General features: G+C 47.6%; 1 protein-coding gene across 1 annotated transcript in view; it reads left to right on the top strand.

Annotated features, from left to right (window-relative positions):
- LOC122542711 (spectrin beta chain, non-erythrocytic 4-like) overlaps nucleotides 1–19,197 on the top strand; it is a 216,701-nt gene that overhangs the window by 146,292 nt on the left and 51,212 nt on the right. The window contains exons 23-25 of the mRNA XM_043680691.1: nucleotides 5,231–5,605; nucleotides 13,650–13,894; nucleotides 16,375–16,513. Coding sequence (XP_043536626.1) covers nucleotides 5,231–5,605; nucleotides 13,650–13,894; nucleotides 16,375–16,513 — 759 coding nt within the window. The remainder of the gene's footprint in view (nucleotides 1–5,230; nucleotides 5,606–13,649; nucleotides 13,895–16,374; nucleotides 16,514–19,197) is intronic.

Genomic DNA, 19,197 nt, shown 5'->3' with positions numbered 1-19,197 from the left:
GGGTTGTTGGGGGGCGTGGACCTGACCAGGTATTCACGGAGGGAACGGTCTTTGCAGAAGGCGGAAGTGGGTGGGGAAGGAAATATATCCCTGGTGGTGGGGTCTGTTTGGAGGTGGCGGAAATGTCAGCGGATGATTTGGTTTATGCGAAGGTTGGTAGGGTGGAAGGTGAGCACCAGGGGTGTTCTGTCCTTGTTACTGTGGGAGGGGTGGGGTCTGAGGGCAGAGGGGCGTGATGTGGACGAGATGCGTTGGAGGGCATCTTTAACCACGTGGGAAGGGAAATTGCAGTCTCTAAAGAAGGAGGCCATTTGGTGTGTTCTGTGGTGGAACTGGTCCTCCTGGGAGCAGATACGGTGGAGGTGGAGGAATTGGGAATACGGGATAGCATTTTTGCAGGAGGTAGTGTGGGAAGAGGTGTAATACAGGTAGCTGTAGAAGTCGGTGGGTTTGTAAAAAATGTCAGTGTCAAGTCAGTCGTCGTTAGGCACTCTACAGGCACCCTGCCTCTATTCCTGATGAAGGGCTTTTGCCCAAAATGTCGATTTTTCTGCTCCTCGGATGCTGCCTGACCTGCTGTGCTTTTCCAGCACCACTCTAACCTGGACTCTGGTTTCCAGCATCTGCAGTCCTTGTTTTTACCTAAGGAACAGAGGAATCTGGATCATGGGCAGGCAGAAGTGATTAATTTAATTTGGCTTCATGTTGGGTGCAACATCGTAGGCCGAAGGGCCCATTACTGTACTGTACTGTTCTATGCTCTAATAGTAACTGCGTTCCAAGGGTAGGATTAGTGAAAAGGAAACAGACATGAAGGAGGTGTCAGGAGGAATATGATCCTCACTCCTACCTATCGGTCGGCCCCTCCCATATGGCTTTCCCAGCCGAGAGCTCACAGTCTCCCATGGCCCCGACCTCTTCCCAGTCCCTCCAGCCCCACGTTCCTGCCCCTTCTCTATGCCAACAACCCCCTTCTTACTGGTTTGAGTTGGTACTCACTCTGACATCAAAGACGTGACAAAGCTCACGGGATCCAATCTTTCCGTCCTCACAGAGAACCGGAGTTGACGGAAGCATTTAGAGGACACGAATGGACACAGTCCTGCTGCAGAGTATAAAAACCATCTTTGTCATGTGTTACATGCATGAACACGCACATGACAGACATATGCACATGAACACTGACAGACACGTGCATGAACACATGACGCACAAACTCAAAGGTACATGAACACATGACGTAGACGCACATGACCACAAGCATGCATGAACTTTCATGACACATACACCTGCATGAATAATGCGGACACAAGCAGGCAAAGTGTTGGGTATTGGACATTGTTTCCTGTAATTTTTAGATTTGAATTGTTCCAAGTTTGGGGTTTGCAGGGTTTTACGAATTTGTAGATTTGGGGTTTTTGTGGGTTTGGTGTTTTCATGGGCGTGGGAATTTTGAGGATGCTTAGATGCTTTGGGGTCTTTTAGTTTATTTGGGAGTGGGTTTTGAGAAGATTTGTGGCTCAGGTTGAGGTTCTGGATGTAGGTTTACCCGCTGAGGTGAAAACATTTTCAGCTGTTTTGTCACCGTACCAGGTAACATCATCAGTGAGCCTCCAGTGAAGCACTGGTGTTCGTGACCCACTTTCTATTTATGTGTTTAGGGTTCCTTGGGTCAGTGATGTAACTTGCTGTGGTGATGTCATTTCCTGTTATTTTGGTAAATGGAGTCCAAGTCGATGTGTTTGTTGATAGTGTTCCGGTTGGAATGCCATGCTTCTTGGAATTCGTGTGTGTGTCTCTGTTTGGCTTGTTCTAGGATGGTACCTTGCAAGAATCGTAACAAACACTACTTTGGACAAATAGGCAAAAAACTAGCCCCCAGGATACATGAACATTAACTAGCCACAAAAAGACGTGACCCTCTCTCACTAGTATCCTTACATACAAATGAGGAAGGACACCACTTCGACTGGGACAACACCTCCATCCTGGGACAAGCCAAACAGAGACACGCACGAGAATTTCTAGAATGTCTGAAAATGAAACTTCCAGCTCAGCGAGCAAACTTACATCCAGTTTATTTGGGAATTTTTGGGATTTTTGTGGCAGTTTGGTGTTCTTATGGGGCATCAGGGTTTGTGTGGTGGTTTGGGGTTTTTGGAAAGGATTAGGATTTTTGTGGGAGACTGGGGATTTGTGGGGCATTGGGGTTTGGGGAATTGGGGTTTTTAGAGTCAGAGTCATAGAGATCTACAGTACAGAAACAGATCCTTCAGTCCAACTTGTCCATGCCGACCAGATATCATAACCCTAATCTAGTCCCTCTAACTCCTTCCTATTAACAGACAACCTTTGTAATTGTGGCAGCCTTCCACCACTTCCTCTGGCAGCTCATTCCATACACGCACCACCATGTTTTCCCTTAGGTCCCTTTTAAATTTTTCCCCTCTCACCCAAAACCTATACCTCTAGTTCTGGACTCCTCCCACGCTAATGAGAAGACTTTGTCTACTTATCCTATCCATGCCCCTCATGATTTAATAAACCTCTATAAGGTCATCCCTCAGCCTCCGACGCTCCAGGGAAAACAGCCTATTCAGCCTCTCCCTATAGCTCAAATCCACCTACCCTGGCAGTGTTCTTGTAAATCTTTTCTGAACCCTTTCACGTTTCACAACATTCTTCTGAGAGGAGGGAGACCAGAATTGCACATTATATTCCAAAAATGGCCTAACTAGTGTCCTGTACAGCCGCAACATGACCTCCCAATTCCCATACTCAATGCACTGACCAATAAAGGAAAGCGTACCAAACACCTTGTTCACTATCCTAGCTATCTACAACTCCACTTCCAAGGAAGTATGAAGCTGCACTCCAAGGTCTCTTTGTTCAGCAACACTCCCCAGGATCTTACCATTAAGTGTATAAATTCTGCTAAGATTTGCTTTCCAAAAATGCAGCACCTTGCATTTATCTAAATTAAACTCCATCTGCCATTCCTCAGCCCATTGGCCCGTCTGATCAAAATGCCGTTGTAATGGCCCATCTGATCAAAATGCTCTGAGGTAACCTTCCCTGTCCACTATACCTCCAATTTTGGTGGGGGTTTGGGTTTTTGTGGGGCATTGGGATTTTTATGGAGGATTTGGAGCATCAGAGGCTGAGGTTTATAAAATCAGGAGGGGTGTAGATAAGGTAAATAGGCAAAGTCTTTTCCTTGGGGTTGGGGAGTCCAGAACTAGAGGGCATAGGTTTAGGGTGAGAGGGGAAAGATATAAAAGAGACCTAAGGGGCAACGTTTTCACGCAGAGGGTGGTACGTGTATGGAATGAGCTGCCAGAGGAAGTGGTGGAGGCTGGTACAATTGCAACATTTAAGAGGCATTTGGATGGGTTCAAAGTTTGTGCGAAGATTTGTAGCTCGGGTGCTCGTTGTTGTGGTTCTGTTCGCTGAGCTGGAAGTTTTTGTTGCAAACGTTTCGTCCCCTGGCTAGGCGACATCATCAGTGCTTGGGAGCCTCCTGCGAAGCGCTTCTTTGATGTTTCCTCCGGTGTTTATAGTGGTCTGTCCCTGCCGCTTCCGGTTGTCAGTTTCAGCTGTCCGCTGTAGTGGTTGGTATATTGGGTCCAGGTCGATGTGTTTGTCGACCTGGACCCAATATACCAACCGCTACAGCGGACAGCTGAAACTGACTACCGGAAGCGGCAGGGACAGACCACTATAAACACTGGAGGAAACATCAAAGAAGCGCTTTGCAGGAGGCTCCCAAGCACTGATGATGTCGCCTAGCCAGGGGACGAAACGTTTGCAACAAAAACTTCCAGCTCGGCGAACAGAACCACAACATTTGGATGGGTATATGAATAGAAAGGGTTTGGAGGGATATGGGCCGGGTGCTGGCAGGTGGGTGGGTTGGGATATCTGGTCGGCATGGACGGGTTGGACCGAAGGATCTGTTCCGTGCTGTACATCTCTGTGACTCTACAATCTAAATTCTCTTTAAAACTTTGTATCCACTTACTACAGTGGTACAGGGGTACTTCAATCATATGGATGCTGTATGAAGGAGGAGTGAAGCTGATGGAAAATGGGTGGCCCTGAGGGTAGAAAGGTATCTGATGGAAAGTTTGGTCCCCAGTGCTGTAACCTTCACCACGGTTGAGGCAAAGTTTCGAATCCATCCCGACCGGCACAACCATACGGTTGGAACCCATCCACTCTGGCTGTGCAGCCAACTGTGCCAGAGTGTCCACATGGCTGTGATAACCTGCCTGTTATAATCATGGGGAGCCTCCAGCTTGCCTCCAATCCCATGGTTGGGAATCTCTCCCACTCTTACCTCAAGCCATTGTCGCCTGTAGGAAGGCCTTACAGGTTGATAACTAACCTTCCTTAACACACCTCTCTGGGCCTTCAAGTCCCAAGAGTGGGACCTGAACTTCTGGCACAGGGGCAATAATGTTACCCACTGCCTCACACTATGTGCTAGACAATACATTAGAATGAATATTTGTGGGAGAAACCTAAATGAGCTTCCACTTCACCAACAACTCCCATGAACCTGTGCCTGGGACTAGTGCTGTAGCAGCAGGGGAGCAGTCCTGAACTAGGCTGGAGGGGGGAGCAGGGAACTGTCCTGGTCGCAGTCCGAGGGGAGAGCAGGGAACAGTCCTGGTCCCAGTCTGAGGGGGGAGCAGGGAACAGTCCTGGTCCCGGTCTGAGGGGAGAGCAGGGAACTGTCCTGGTCCCAGTCTGAGGGGGGAGCAGGGAACAGTCCTGGTCCTGGTCTGAGGGGGGAGCAGGGAACAGTCCTGGTCCCAGTCTGAGGGGGGAGCAGGGAACAGTCCTGGTCCTGGTCTGAGGGGGGAGCAGGGAACAGTCCTGGTCCCAGTCTGAGGGGGGAGCAGGGAACAGTCCTGGTCCTGGTCTGAGGGGGGAGCAGGGAACAGTCCTGGTCCCAGTCTGAGGGGAGAGCAGGGAACAATCCTGGTCCCAGTCTGAGGGGGGAGCAGGGAACAGTCCTGGTCCCAGTCTGAGAGGGGTGCAGGGAACAGTCCTGGACCAGGCCGAGGGGGAACAGTCCTGGACCAGGCCGAGGGGGATCAGGGAACAATCCTGGACCAGGCCAGTAAGTGCAGGGGAGAGATCCTGTTGGGGAGGGTTGAATAAGGTTCGGGCATGTCTCTTAATGGGATGGATCTGATGGGACTGTCCTCGTTTGGGTCCTCAGCTGCTGCTGGAGAAGTTCACTGAGTTTGCCCATGAGACTGGGGTGATCGGGCAGGAGCGGGTGAACACGGTTAACCAGATGATCGATGAGCTGATTGACTACGGCCACATGGACGCAGCTACCATTGCGGAGTGGAAGGACGGTGTCAGCGAGGCCTGGGCTGACCTGTTGGAACTGATCGAGACCCGAGCCCAGATGCTGTCAGCCTCACAGGAGCTGCACAAATTCTTCAGTGACTGCAAGGAGGTGGCCGGCCACATCGAGGAGAAACACAAACAGCTTCCGGAAGTTTCCGTCGGCGATTCCAGCAGCACTTTCACTCTGCAGAGGATGCTGAGTTCGTTTGAGCATGACATTCAGGTCCTGGTTACACAGGTACTGGCTCGTTCGCTTTCAATATTCCAAACTCTTGGCCTAACATTCACAGAAAAGACCGAAGTGTTGGTTCCGATGTTAGCAAGGGAGTGAGACCTTGGTGTGTTGCTTTCACCTCACCTTTGCACTCAGCATGCTGTAATCTTCGGTGCTGAGTTTGATAATTTGGATTCGTCTGCTTCTGTTTAATCACTTGTTTTTTTAATTCTTGCTGTTTGGTTTTGATTCTTTTTTTCTTTTCACCTTTATTCCCTAATACTGTTTTTAAACACCTGCTAGGCATCCATTCCCATCTCTTACAAATGTGCATCACGATTTAAAAACCCTCCACCCCTTCACTGGGCCCCTGGCCAATCAGAGGCTTGTGCTCACTGACGCCATGGAAGAAGTGGTGGTCGCTCCTGGAAGTTCATGCCTGGGATCTCTGGGACCGCGGAGGACCCAGGGCCTATATGAGTGGGGTTGGGGGTGATGTTTTTGGTGTTATGGACCAGGCCAGACCCCCTCAAAACATTTCAAGAAAGTAGCCCACACCCTAACTTTGCTCATTGTTTTAAGTAGGTGTAAGAGTGGATATTCTAGAAGAGAATCAGCTGGTCAAACCACTTGGTTTTAAACAAAACCATTTATGTACAAGATTACTGAATGAAACAGAAAACAGAATACCGAATAACTTATCCTGTCCGAAAACGCAACTTCATGATGGTGTTCCAAGTGCTTGCAACAATCCCCATAAACACCGCTTGGCACAAAAGGAAAAATCAAACACAGGTTCTCTCAGGATAGAAATCAGAGAGACAGAGTACCAGCTTGGACCTGCTTCTTTGGGCCCATCAGCCTTTTTTTTCATGCTCTTACTTGAAAAAAAAAACAAACCAGGGAAAAGCTGAGCTGGCAGAACTGGCCACTTCCCTTTCATTGTACAAGTGTTGTTTTTAAACTTGAAAGCCTTCTGCCTGAGGCAGTATCTGTTAGCTATGACCAAATTGGCCCTAAAACCTACAACCCCAGACCTTTTGGAGTCTGTGTTGTATATGATCTCTCTGAAAAGGAAAGCCAAGGTCTGTATAACCTTGGTAAAGGAGCAACTTTGTCATACCTCCTCCATTAAAAAAAAGAACCATCAAGATTCAAAAATGGCTTAATTTTAAAACCCCCTAATAAATGTGTTAGTACTCTAAAACACACATATAGGTGACATTGACTAGAACTGTGCAAACATGCACAACTACATTTCCGTTTCAGTCTGTTGTACTCCTGTCACTGAATGCCTCTGTTTTTCATTCGAGTCTTGACAATGTGTTGGCAGTCACATTTTCTCGTCCTGCCACACACACAATTTTCAAATTGAATGGCTGTAACATAAGAAGATAGGAACTAGGAGCAGGAGTAGGCCGTCTGGCCCCTCGAGCCTGCTCCGCCACTCAATAAGATCATGGCTGATCTTTTCATGGCCTCAGCTCCACTTTTCACCGCATCCCTTAATTCCTTTATTTTTCAAAAAAGTATCCACCTTAGCTTTAAAAGCGATTGCTGAAGTAGCATCAACTACTTCCCTGGGCAAGGAATTCCATAGATTAACAACCCTCTGGGTGAAGAAGTTCCTTCTCAGTTCAGTTCTAAACCTGCTCCCTCTAATCTTGAGGCCATACCCTCTTGTCCTGGTTTCACCTGCCAGTGGGAACATCCTCTTGATTTCTATTTTATTGATTCCCTTCATAATTTTGTATGTTTCCATAAGATTGATTAGATTCCCTACAGTGTGGAAACAGGCCCTTTAGCCCAACAAATCCACACCAACCCTCCGAAGAATAACCCACCCAGACCCAATTCCCTCTAACTAATGCACCTAACACTACGGGCAATTTAACATGGCCAATTCATCTGACCTGCGCATCTTTGGACTATGAGAGGAAACTGAAGCACCCGGAGGAAACCCACGCAGACACGGGGAGAATGTGCAAACTCCACACAGACAGTCTGCCCGAGGCTGGAATCTAACCTGGGACCCTGGTGCTGTGAGGCAGCAGTGCTAACCACTGAGCCACAGATCTCCCCCTCATCCTTCTGAATTCCAATGAGTATAATCCCAATCTACTCAGGCTCTCCTCATAAGCCAACCCCGTCAACTCTGGAATCAGGCTAGTAACAACAAGCTCCATCGAAACAGTCTGACATTTTTGTCCTTAAATTTCTCCACAAACTTCAATGGGTTATGATCAGTGTGTATGATTGTCACAGGTACATTACTGGTAACATAAACACTGAAATGTTGTAATGCCAATACCAAGCTCAAAGTCTCCTTCTCAACCGTCGAATATTTCTGCTGATGACAGTTCAACTTAACATAGAACAGTACAGCGCAGAACAGGCCCTTTGGCCCTCGATTTTGTGCCGTCCTGTGAACTATTCTAAGCCCATCCCCCTACACTATCCCATCATCATCCATGTGCTTATCCAAGGATTGTTTAAATCTCCCTAATGTGGCTGAGTTAACTACATTGGCAGGTAGCGCATTCCACACCCTTATCACCCTCTGAGTAAAGAACCTGCCCCTGACATCTGTCTTAAATCTATCACCCCTCAATTTGCAGCTATGCCTCCTCGTACAAGCTGATGTCATCATCCTAGGAAAAAGACTCTCACTGTCCACCCTATCTAATCCTCTGATCATCTTGTATGTCTCTATTAAATCCCCTCTTAGCTGCCTTCTCTCCAACGAGAACAGACCCAAGTCCCTCAGCCTTTCCTCATAAGACCTTCGCTCCAGACCAGGCAATAACCCGGTAAATCTCCTCTGCACCTTTTCCAATGCTTCCACATCCTTCCTGTAATGGGGTGACCAGAACCGTACACAATATTCCAAGTGTGGCCGCACTACTGTTTTGTAGTGTTGCAGCATGACATCACAGCTCCGGAACTCAATCCCTCTACCAATAAAACCTAACACACCGGATGCCTTCTTAACAGCACTATCAACCTGGGTGGCAACTTTCAGGGGATCTGTATACATGGACACCAAGATCCTTCTGCACTTCCAAACTACCAAGAATCTTTCCATTGACCCAGTATTCTGCCTTCCTGTTTTTCTTCCCGAAGTGAATCACCTCACATTTAGCTGCACTGAACACCATTAGCCACCTCTCAGCCTAATTCTGCAGTTTATCCACGTCCCCCTGCAATCTGTACCATTCTTCCACACCGTCTACCACGCCACAGAATTTATTATCACTGCAAACTTACTAACCATCCACCTATGCCTGCGTCCAAGTCATTTATAAAAATGACAAACAGCAGTGGTCCCAAAACAGATCCTTGTGGCACACCACTCATAACCAGACTCCAGGCTGAATATTTTCCATCAACCACCACTCGCTGCCTTCTTACAGAAAGCCAGTTTCTAATCCAAACTGCTAAATCACCCTTAATCACATGCCTTTGCATTTTCTCCAAAAACCTACCATGTGGAACCTTATCAAAGACTTTACTGAAGTCCATGTACATCATGTCAACTGCCCTACCCTCATCCACCTGGTCACCTCAAAAAAATCAGAGGTTTGAGAGACACGACCTGCCCTTGATGAAACCATGTTGACCATCTCCAGTCAAATTGTTGCTTGCTAGATGATTATAAATTCTCTCTCTTATAATCCTTTCCAAAACTTTTCCCACAACAGAACTAAGGCTCACTGGTTTATAATTATCTGGGTCATCTCTACTGCCCTTCTAGAACAATGGTGCAACATTTGCCATCCTCCAGTCCTCTGGTACCAAACCTGTAGACAATGACGACTCAAAGATCAAGGCCAAAGGCTCCACTATCTCCTCCCTAGCTTCCCAGAGAATCCTCAGATAAATCCCTTCCGCCCCAGGGGACTTATCTACTTTCACACCTTCTAGAATTGATAACACCTCCTCCTTATTAACCTCAATCCTTTATAGTCTCATAGCCCGTGTCTCAGTCTTCTCCTCTACAATATTCTCCTTTTCTGGAGAGAAAACCGATGAGAAATATTCATTAAGCACCTCTCTGATCTCCACAGGGTCCACACACAACTTCCCACTTCTGTCTTTTACTGGCCCCATTCCCACCCCAGTCATCCTTTTATTCCTCACATGCCTATAGAAAGATTTAGGGATTTCCTTTAGTCTACCTGCTAAAGACTGCTCATGTCCCCTCCTTGCTCTTTTTAACTCTCTCTTTAAATCCTTCCTAGGTAATCTGTAACTCACCATTGCCTCATCTGAACTATCACCTAAGCCTCCCTCTTCTGCTTAACAAGAGATACAATTTCTTTAGTAAACCACAGTTCCCTTACCTGATCCCTTGCTCCCTGCCTGATAGGGACATACCTATCAAGAACACGCAATGTCTGTTCCTTAAACCAGCTCCACGTTTTGATTGTCCCCCTCCCTGCATTTTGCTACCCCATTCTATGTCTCCTAAGTCTTGCCTAATCGCATTATAGTTGCCCTTCCCCCATTTATAACTGTTGTCCTGTGGCATGTACCTATCCCTTTCCATCGCTAAACAAAACATAACTGAATTATGGTCACTCTCTCCAAAGTGCTCACCTACCACTAAATCAAACACCTGGCCTGGTTCATTACCAAGTACCAGATCCAGTGTGGCCTCCCCTCTTGTTGGCCCCTTGACATACTGTGTCAGGAAACCTTCCTGCACACGTTGGACAAAAACTGATCCATTTGACGTACTAGAGTTATAGCATTTCCAGGCAATGTTGGGGAAATTCAAGTCCCCCATAATGACCACCCTGTTCCTTTCACTCCTGCCCAGAATCGTTTTGCCAATCCTCTCCTTCACATCCCTGGAACTCTGCAGAGACCTATAAAAACCCCCCAATAGTATGACCTCTCCTCTCCTGTTTCTAACCTCAGCCCATACCAACTCAGTAGAAGAGTCCTCGTCAAACGTTCTTTCAGCCACCATTATACTGTCTTGACTAACTAAGTCACATCTCACCTTCGTTTATCGCCTTCCCTGATCTAAATGAAAGATCTAAACCCTGGAACCTGCAACATCCATTCCTGATCCTGCTGTATCCATGTCTCCAAAATGGCCACAACATCAAAATTCCATTACCTATCCATGCTGCAAGCTCACATATCTTATTCCGGATAGTCCTGGCGTTGAAGTAGACACACTTCAAACCAGCTTGCTGTCTGCCAGCACACTCCTGTGACCGTGAAATCCTGTCCCTGTCCCCCCTACTCTCATCCTTCTGGAACTACATCACAGGTTCCCATCCCACTCAAATAGCACTAGCAAATTTCCCACTCAGGATTGTCCTGCTTGTAGAGGTCCAACCTTCCCCAGAATGAGTCCCAATTATCCATATACCTGAAACCCTCCCTCCTGCACCATTCCTGCAGCCACATCTTCAGCTGATATCTCTCCCTGTTCTTCGTCTCGCTATCAAGTGGCACGGCTTCCACCCTAGCTTCCTGAAATCCTGCCTTATATCCCTATCCGACTTTCTACCTATGTCATTGGTAGCTATGTGGACTATGGCTTGGGGCTGATCACCCTCTCCCTTAAGGACCCCAAAGACACGATCCGAGACACCATGGACACTGGCACTTGGGAGGCAACACTCCAACCGTGAGTCTCCTTTGTTCCCAACAAACCTTCTATCTGAGAGGCAGAGGCTGTGATAGATAAGATTTACAGGGAAGTAGTTACTCCCTGGGAAGAAAGCTGGGTGACTGTTCGAAGGGGGAGAAAACAGTCAGTGGAGGGATCCTCTGTGGTCATTCCCCTGAAAAAGCAAGTATACCGTTTTGGAGACTGTTGGGGGGAGCAACTTACCAGGGGCATGGACTGTGGTGCAGCTCTCCGGCACAGAGCCTGTCCCTGGTGCACAGAAGGGAAGTGGGTAAAGGAGGAGAGTGTTAGTCATTGGGGACTCAATAGTTAGAGGCTCAGACAGAGCCTCTAACTATTGAGAACAAGGTAACTATTGGGAACAAGGTAACTTAAATGATATTCAATTAAGTTACTGCACTCAGCGCAATCTCATCACAGCCCCCCACCACTAGGAGCGATAGTCAGTAGACCCGTATTTGTTTCTGCATTTCTTTAGCAATTCAGTGAGTGGAGCAGCCACACTGCTAATATTTGGGACAAATTTTCAATAAAATCCACTCAATCCTAGGAATTGTAGTACTTCATTTTCTGTTGATGGTATGGGAAAGTCCCCAGTGACCTTTGTTTTTGCGTCCCGTGGGACCATTTGTCCATCCTATAACGTGGCCCAGGAAGGTGACTTGGACTTTGGCAAATTCACCATTAGCCATGTTTATCACCAAGCCTGCCTTCCAAAGTCTGATAACTGTTGTAAATGTTCCTTCCATGTGTGACTAAAAATCACCAGGTCATCAATAAGTACGACACAGTTGGGTAGTCCGGCAATGACCTTATTGGTTAGTCTCTGAAATGTGGCCGCCGAATTGTTCATACCAAATGGCATGACTTTAAACTGATGTAGTCCATTTGTCATTACGAAAGCTGAAATTATCTGACAAAAGTACCTGCCAGTATCCTCTGAGCAAGTCCATCTGAGAAATATAAGTTGCTTGTCCCGCCTTCTAACCACAGCATGCCAAACACAGGTTCGGATACACATCAGTCTTTGTAACTGCATTGACTTTGCGATAGTCCACACATAACCGTTGGGTACCATCAACCACATCAGCTGCTAATCTTGCCATTTTAACTCTCTGCTCTTCCTCATGAGTTCTCACTACTTCAGAAAGTGAACTTTTGAACTCCCGTCTAAGTGCAAATTTCTGAAGTTAAAACTTTTTTTTTTCCTTTTCCCACTCTCCTTTTCTTTTTCCTCTGCTTTTAATCCTAATTCCTTGTCTTTTGTGTCTAACTCAAGCGGCTTCATTTTCAATTACATTTTAGTCACCTGTAGACTCTGATAGCCTTTCCAGCAAATCTAAGTGCTGACCTATTGCTGTAATTATCTCTCCTTTCCTCACGGAAGGAGGCAGCTCCAACTCCAGCTTGTCTGTGAATTCCAGCAGCTTGGCCTTAAGCACCTTTTCTAAAACCCCCAACGTCACTTATTCTAAACCCAGAAAACTCTTGGTGACTAAAAGAGCCATTGCTATCCCAAGCACCGTTCAAACCAACCAAAAGCAACACCACGGACAAAAGCTGAGCTAGGAGAACTGGCCACCCCCCTTTAAGTTTTTTTTAAACTTGAAAGCCTCTGCCTGAGGCAGTATCTGTTAGCTATTCTCAAATTGTCCCTAAACCCTTCAATCCCAAGACTTTTCAGAATCTGTGTTGTTTACAACCTCTCTGAAAAAGAAGAGGCAAGGACTGCAGAGCCTTGTTAAAGAAGCTGCTTCGCCAGAATGGTTTCAGGGAGACAGGACCCCAGCTGGTACTCACCCGCCTGAGGTAGACTAGGCAGGGATTGCCTTTGATCGAGACCCCCACGCCACATCCTGCAGCCGTTCTGAGGTGCTCACAGGGTACCTCACATGGTAATAAAACCACCCACCTTTAGGTTAATCCCAGCAGCAGGGGTCTCAGACTCTGAAGTGGTCTTTAATTGGCCATGCCATGGGGTAGAGTAGGATATGGTGCCTTTTCACTCCCTCTTTGCCACCACTCGGCCTCATTGTTAAGGCGTTTGCTACACCGTAATGGACAGGCTGTCGCTATTTTGAACAGTTGGGAGAAAGCCCATCCTTAAGTGCCCGTGTGAATGTGGTCGTGGGCCGCCATCTTGAATGAAGACAGTCTCCGCAGGGAGATGGGGAACCCCCCCAGTACTGTTAGGAACCAGGATCTTGACCCAACGCTATTGAGGGAACGGCAATATATTGGGTTGGGGGGAACCTGGAGGGGTTGGTATTCCCAGGTATCTGCTGCCCTTGTCCTTCTGCCGAGTGTGGAAGGTGAATGTTTTTTATTGACAACAAGGAACAATATTTTGCCTTTTCTCTCCCCACTAGACTGATGTTCAGCGTTCGATCTAACGCATTCTGTGTCCTCGGTTGCTAGGTCAGGCAGCTCCAGGAAAATGCAGCCCAGTTGCGGACAGTGTACGCTGGTGAGAATGCAGAGGCCATCCTTGAGCAGGAGCAGGGTGTCATGCAGGCTTGGAAGGAGCTATTGAGCAGCTGTGACCAGCGGAAGCTCCAGCTTACCACGACCAGCGACAGAATCCGCTTCTTCAGCATGGTCCGTGACTTGGTCACCTGGATGGACAGCATCATCTGTCAGATCGGGACGGGAGAGAAACCTCGGTATGTGGCAGAGTGCAGCCCAGTGTCGCCCCAGTAGCTTTCAGAATCAAATCTGCGCAATGTGTTGTTAACAGCATAAGGTTTAGCAGTTGGTGTGCTTGGTTTATTCTTGTGTTGTTGCTGTTACCATACTGCACGTGCCTGTTGTGCACTTTTAGAATTAGAATTAGAATTCCGACAGTGTGGAAACAGGCCCTTCAGCCCATCAAGTCCACACCAACCCTCCCAAGAGTAACCCACCCAGACCTATTCCCCTATTCTATATATTTGCCCCCACTAATGCACCTAACCTACACATTCCTGTGGGCAATTTAGCATGGCCGATTGACCTAACCTGCACATCTTTGGACTGTGGGAGGAAACCAGAGCACCCGGAGGAAACCCACGCAGACACAGGGAGAATGTGCAAACTCCACACAAACAGTGGCCCGAGGCTGGAATCGAACCTGAGTCCCTGGTGCTGTGAGGCAGCAGTGCTAACCACTGAGCCACTGTGCCACCCGTTGTACGCTGTTGTCACCTCTGGCTGTATCTCCGAAACCAGGAGCCTAGTGTCCTTTGTCACCGCCTCACTTGCAAAGAATGCGGGAGAGATTTGCAGTGAGTGCAACAGATTGCCCTTCCCATACAGCTTGCTGGCTTCCTGCAACCTGATGCCTGACCCAAACCTGATTACAGTGCTTCATGCATGCAGGTGTTATAGTCCAACCACATTGGCTTCATGTTTTCTGCCACCTTTCAGCAGAACGTCAATGTCTTTTTCTTTCATTGAGTTTTGGGAAGATTTGTAGCTCAGGTTGAGGTTCTGGATGTAGGTTTGCTCGCTGAGCTGGAAGGTCCATTTCCAGACGTTTCACCACCCTACTAGGTAACATCTTCAGTGGGCAAAGCACTGCTGATGATTCCTGCTTTCTAGTTATATGTTTGGGTTTCTTTGGATTGGTGATGTCATTTCCTGTGGCGACGTCATTTCCTGTTCTTTTTTCTCAGGTGGTGGTAGATAGGGTCTTTTTCTTTTATGTTTAGCACCCAAGGGGTCATTTGGGAAAGTTTCAATGTGAGTTGAAGCCATGACCAGCTCCATTATCTGCTCAGACGGTTCAGCTTCCTTCTGTGCTGTAAATAGCTCTAAAATGCACATTTTGTGTCATCCACAACAGCATCTAACCTCCAGGTCACTTTGATTGGCACGCTGCTAAGTTGTCCAGCCCATTTTTGGATGTTGCTTACAGACTTACTTGGAGTCAGTGCCTCAGTTCTCAAAATTAATATCCTTCTGACCATTTAAAATAGAAACCTAGAAACGTGGGAAACCGCATGGAGCCCAGCCATAAGGATCATTCCATCTGGCAGTGGGAACTGTGCTATTCGCTGGACACAGCGTTTTATTCTTTTCCAGATCTGAGTTGCATCAAACTATTTGAACTGTTCCTTCTTTCGAAAAAAGTCGAGAGTGCGGTGCTGGAAAAGCACAGCAGGTCAGACAGCATCTGAGGAGCAGGAGAATCAACGTTTCAGGCATAAGCCCTTCATCAAAAAAGTAGCTCTGTCGCTTTGATGAACGACTTATGCCTGAAACATTGATTCTCCTGCTTCTTGGATGCTGCCTGACCTGCTGTGCTTTTCCAGCACCACAGTCTCGGCTCTGACCTCCAGTATCTATAGTCATCACTTTCTCTTAGCTCTTTCAAAAAAGACTTTTACTGAAGGTGAAGAGATCAGGGTTGTCTTTCCTTCAGCTGGCTATTGCTGACAAGGTCAGCATCTATTGTCCATCCCTAGTTGCCCTGGGTAGTGGGCTGCCTTCTTGAACCATTGCAGTCCATGTCCTGTAGGTAGACCCACAGTGCCCTGAGGGAGGGCGTTCCAGGATTTTGACCCAGTGACCCCAAGGGAACAACAACATATTTCCAAGTCAGGACAGTGAATAGCTTGGATGGGAGCCTGCAAGTCGTGGTGTTTCCGTGCACAGGTTTTTCTGCTATAACATGACAGTTGTATTCCCCTGCAACTCCGTGCAACAGAAAATTACGCTATGGAAAACCGCTACAGAAAATCGCACTGTGGCAGATCACTATAGAAAGTCGCTATACCCATTCAGTAGAATGTTTGTGTTAGCAAAGCAGCATCCACAGTTCGTCAATCAGTTTATAGCCAATTCATGTTAACGAAACCCATGTTAAAGCAGAATGACCTGAATCTGCTGACCTTCTCCTTTTAGATAGTAAAGGTCATGGGTTTGGAAAGTGCAATGAAAGGAGCCTTTGTGAGTTGCTGCAGCACATCTTGTAGACAGTACAGGTTCTTCTGCTCTAATGCAACAGTTGTGTTTCTCTGCAGTAGAAAATCACGCAGTAGAAGATCGCTTCTTAAGTAATGTTGGAGTGTTGTAGCAGTGTGAATAATATTGCTGTACCATTTTCCTCAACGCCTGGTGCTGTGCAGTGTGTAAGACAATGATCGCTCTGCTCTCTCTCCAGGGATGTCTCGTCAGTGGAGGTGCTGATGAATTACCACCAAGGTCTCCGAGGAGAAATTGAAGCCAGGCACAAGAAGCTTTCGGCTTGTATTGAACTGGGCAAAACATTGCTCACCAGTACCAACCAGTCTTCTGATGAGGTAATACACCGCCACACTGACTAACTGCTAATGGCGCCAACACTGTAGATGTTCAGCTTCACTCCCTGCACTTCAAAGCCTTTATTAAAGAGGGTATGATTGTATTAGAAACAGTTCAAAGAACGTTCACTCTACTGTTTCTTGGAATAAGATTAGATTAGATTACTTAGATTAGATTAGATTACTTACAGTGTGGAAACAGGCCCTTCGGCCCAACAAGTCCACACTGACCCGCCGAAGCGCAACCCACCCAGACCCATTCCCCTACATTTACCCCTTCACCTAACACTACGGGCAATTTAACTTGGCCAATTCACCTGACCTGCACATTTTTGGATTGTGGGAGGAAACCGGAGCACTCGGAGGAAACGCACGCAGACACGGGGAGAACGTGCAAACTCCACACAGAGAGTCGCCAGAGGCGGGAATTGAACCCGGGTCTCTGGTGCTGTGAGGCTAACCACTGTGCCACCGTGCCACCCATTAAGGGGTTATCATATGAGGAAAAGTCAGACAGATCGCGCCGGGAGATCCAAGATGGCGGCGATCCAGTAGATCTGCCCTGCTAAGCTCTGCCCAGAAATCCAGACACAGTGGTGCGTTCACCCTCCCTTTTCACTCATTATGATGTAAATCGCTGGTTTCAGACCTCTGGAATGTTATTTATTAGTTTCAGTGCTTTTAATAAAGAAACAAAAATGTCTAAGGGAAAAGGACTGTGAGGATTGCAACAAGCAGGGCACTCCCCAGCAGTACCGGACAGGCCTGCAGCCGTGGTATCGGTTCCGCAAACGCCCCTGGGGACTTACCTGTGGAGCACAGCCTGGTCTCGGAGTTCATAAAACTCCGAGAGTAGATCGGTTCAGTGATGGAGGAGACCCGGACCAGGCTGGAACCGATCTCGGCCATGCTGCAGGAGCAGGTCCAGGAGATCCAGTGACTCGGACGGCACGTCGTGGAAGTGGAGCAGCAGGCCGCGGCTTCCGAAACTGCGATGGAGTCCTCAGAGGGACAGGCCCAGGCCCTGGAAAGGCAAGTACGGGCCTTAGTCAAACAGGTTGACGATCTCGAAAATTGAGGCCATCAGAAGAATATCCGCCTGATCGGATAAGGGAAGAGGGAGGCCAGGTGATCAGCTTCGTGGAGAAATGGCTCCCACAGTTTCTGAAGCTGGAAGTTGGGGCAGGCTGGGTGCGGACCGAGTGTGCCCACCAGGTCGCAGTGTGTAGGCCAGGGTCGGACCAGCGCCTCTGCCCAGTCCCCAATGCGACTCCAGTGTTACAGAGACAAACAAATGATGCTGGAAGCTGGTGGAGCACTGGGGAAGGATCCACAGGCTCTGATATATAAAGGATCAAGAATTATGTTCTTTCAAGACTTTTCTGTGGCTGTGATCCGTAAGAGAAAGGCCTTTGATGAGGTCAAATGGAGGCTGAGGGACTTGAATATTTAGTATTCTGTAAGATATCCGGCAATATTACATTTCAGCCACGGAGGGTCCGTGTTTAATTTTGACTCATTGGAAAAGGCAAAGGAATTCCTGGATAACTTAAGTTAGACTGGCTGGCTCAAATAATATGGACAATCGTGTTCACTTTGTTTTTCTGTAGTTTGACTGGTTTGCCTGGTTTTGTCTTTTTAATACGTGGGGGTCTTCCCTTTTCTTTCTCTCTTTCTCTCCTCTCCCTTCTTTCTCCCCTCTCGTTATCCTTTGATTTTTTATCATTCCCTGCTCATTTCTCTTTTTTTTTGTATGGTATGAGGGGGCTGGTTTTCATTTCTTTTTTACCAGGACTGCCTAGGGTCAAACTATGGTTTGGATGGGTTGAATGCCCTCTTTTAATTTTCTTGTTGTAAGATGCGTGTGACTTTTATATACTTTGTTTTGTCTGGGTTTGGGGCGTGGCTTCAGCTAGAAGGAGCCATGGAGGGGTTTTGGATACTGCTGGGTGGGAGGGATGACCTACCAGAGGAAAGCCATAGTGGTCAGTTCTCTGGCACTGAGCCTGTCACTGTGGCCCAGAAGGGAAGGGGGAGGAATAGAAAAGCGCTATTGGTAGGAGACTCGATTGTTAGGAGAATTGACAGGAGATTTTGTGGTCAGGATCGGAATTCCCAGAAGGTATGTTGCCTCCCTGGTGCCAGGGTCCGGGACGTCTCCGATCGGGTGTACCAAGATTCTGAAAAGGGGAGGGCGAACAGCCAGAAATTGTGTTACATATTGGCACCAATGATATAGCCAGGAAAAGGATTGAGGATATAAAAAGTGATTTCAGGGAGTTAGGGTGGAAGCTGCAGAGCAGGACAAACAGAGTCGTGTTCTCGGGTTTACTACCGGTGCCACGAGATAGCGAGGCGAGGAACAGGGAGTGGGTGCAGCTTAACACGTGGTGTAGGAGGGAGGGCTTCAGAAATATAGATAATTGGGATGCCTTCTGGGGAAGGTGGGACCTGTACAAGAAGGACGGGTTGCACCTGAACTGGAAAGGGACCAATGTCCTGGGTGGAAGGTTTGCTTGAGTGGTTCAGGAGGGTTTAAACTAGTTTGACAGGGGGGTGGGAGCCTGAGCTATATACCGGTGGTGAGAGTTGATGGAGATGAGGCAATAGCAAGAGGTAGCGCAGCCAGTGGGAAGGAATTTCCTGGGAAAGAACCAAGGGATCGGTTAAAGTGTGTTTGCTTT

Source organism: Chiloscyllium plagiosum, chromosome 41 (assembly GCF_004010195.1).
Source record: "Chiloscyllium plagiosum isolate BGI_BamShark_2017 chromosome 41, ASM401019v2, whole genome shotgun sequence".
Lineage (NCBI taxonomy): Eukaryota > Metazoa > Chordata > Chondrichthyes > Orectolobiformes > Hemiscylliidae > Chiloscyllium > Chiloscyllium plagiosum.
This window is presented reverse-complemented; position numbering and strand designations above follow the sequence as displayed.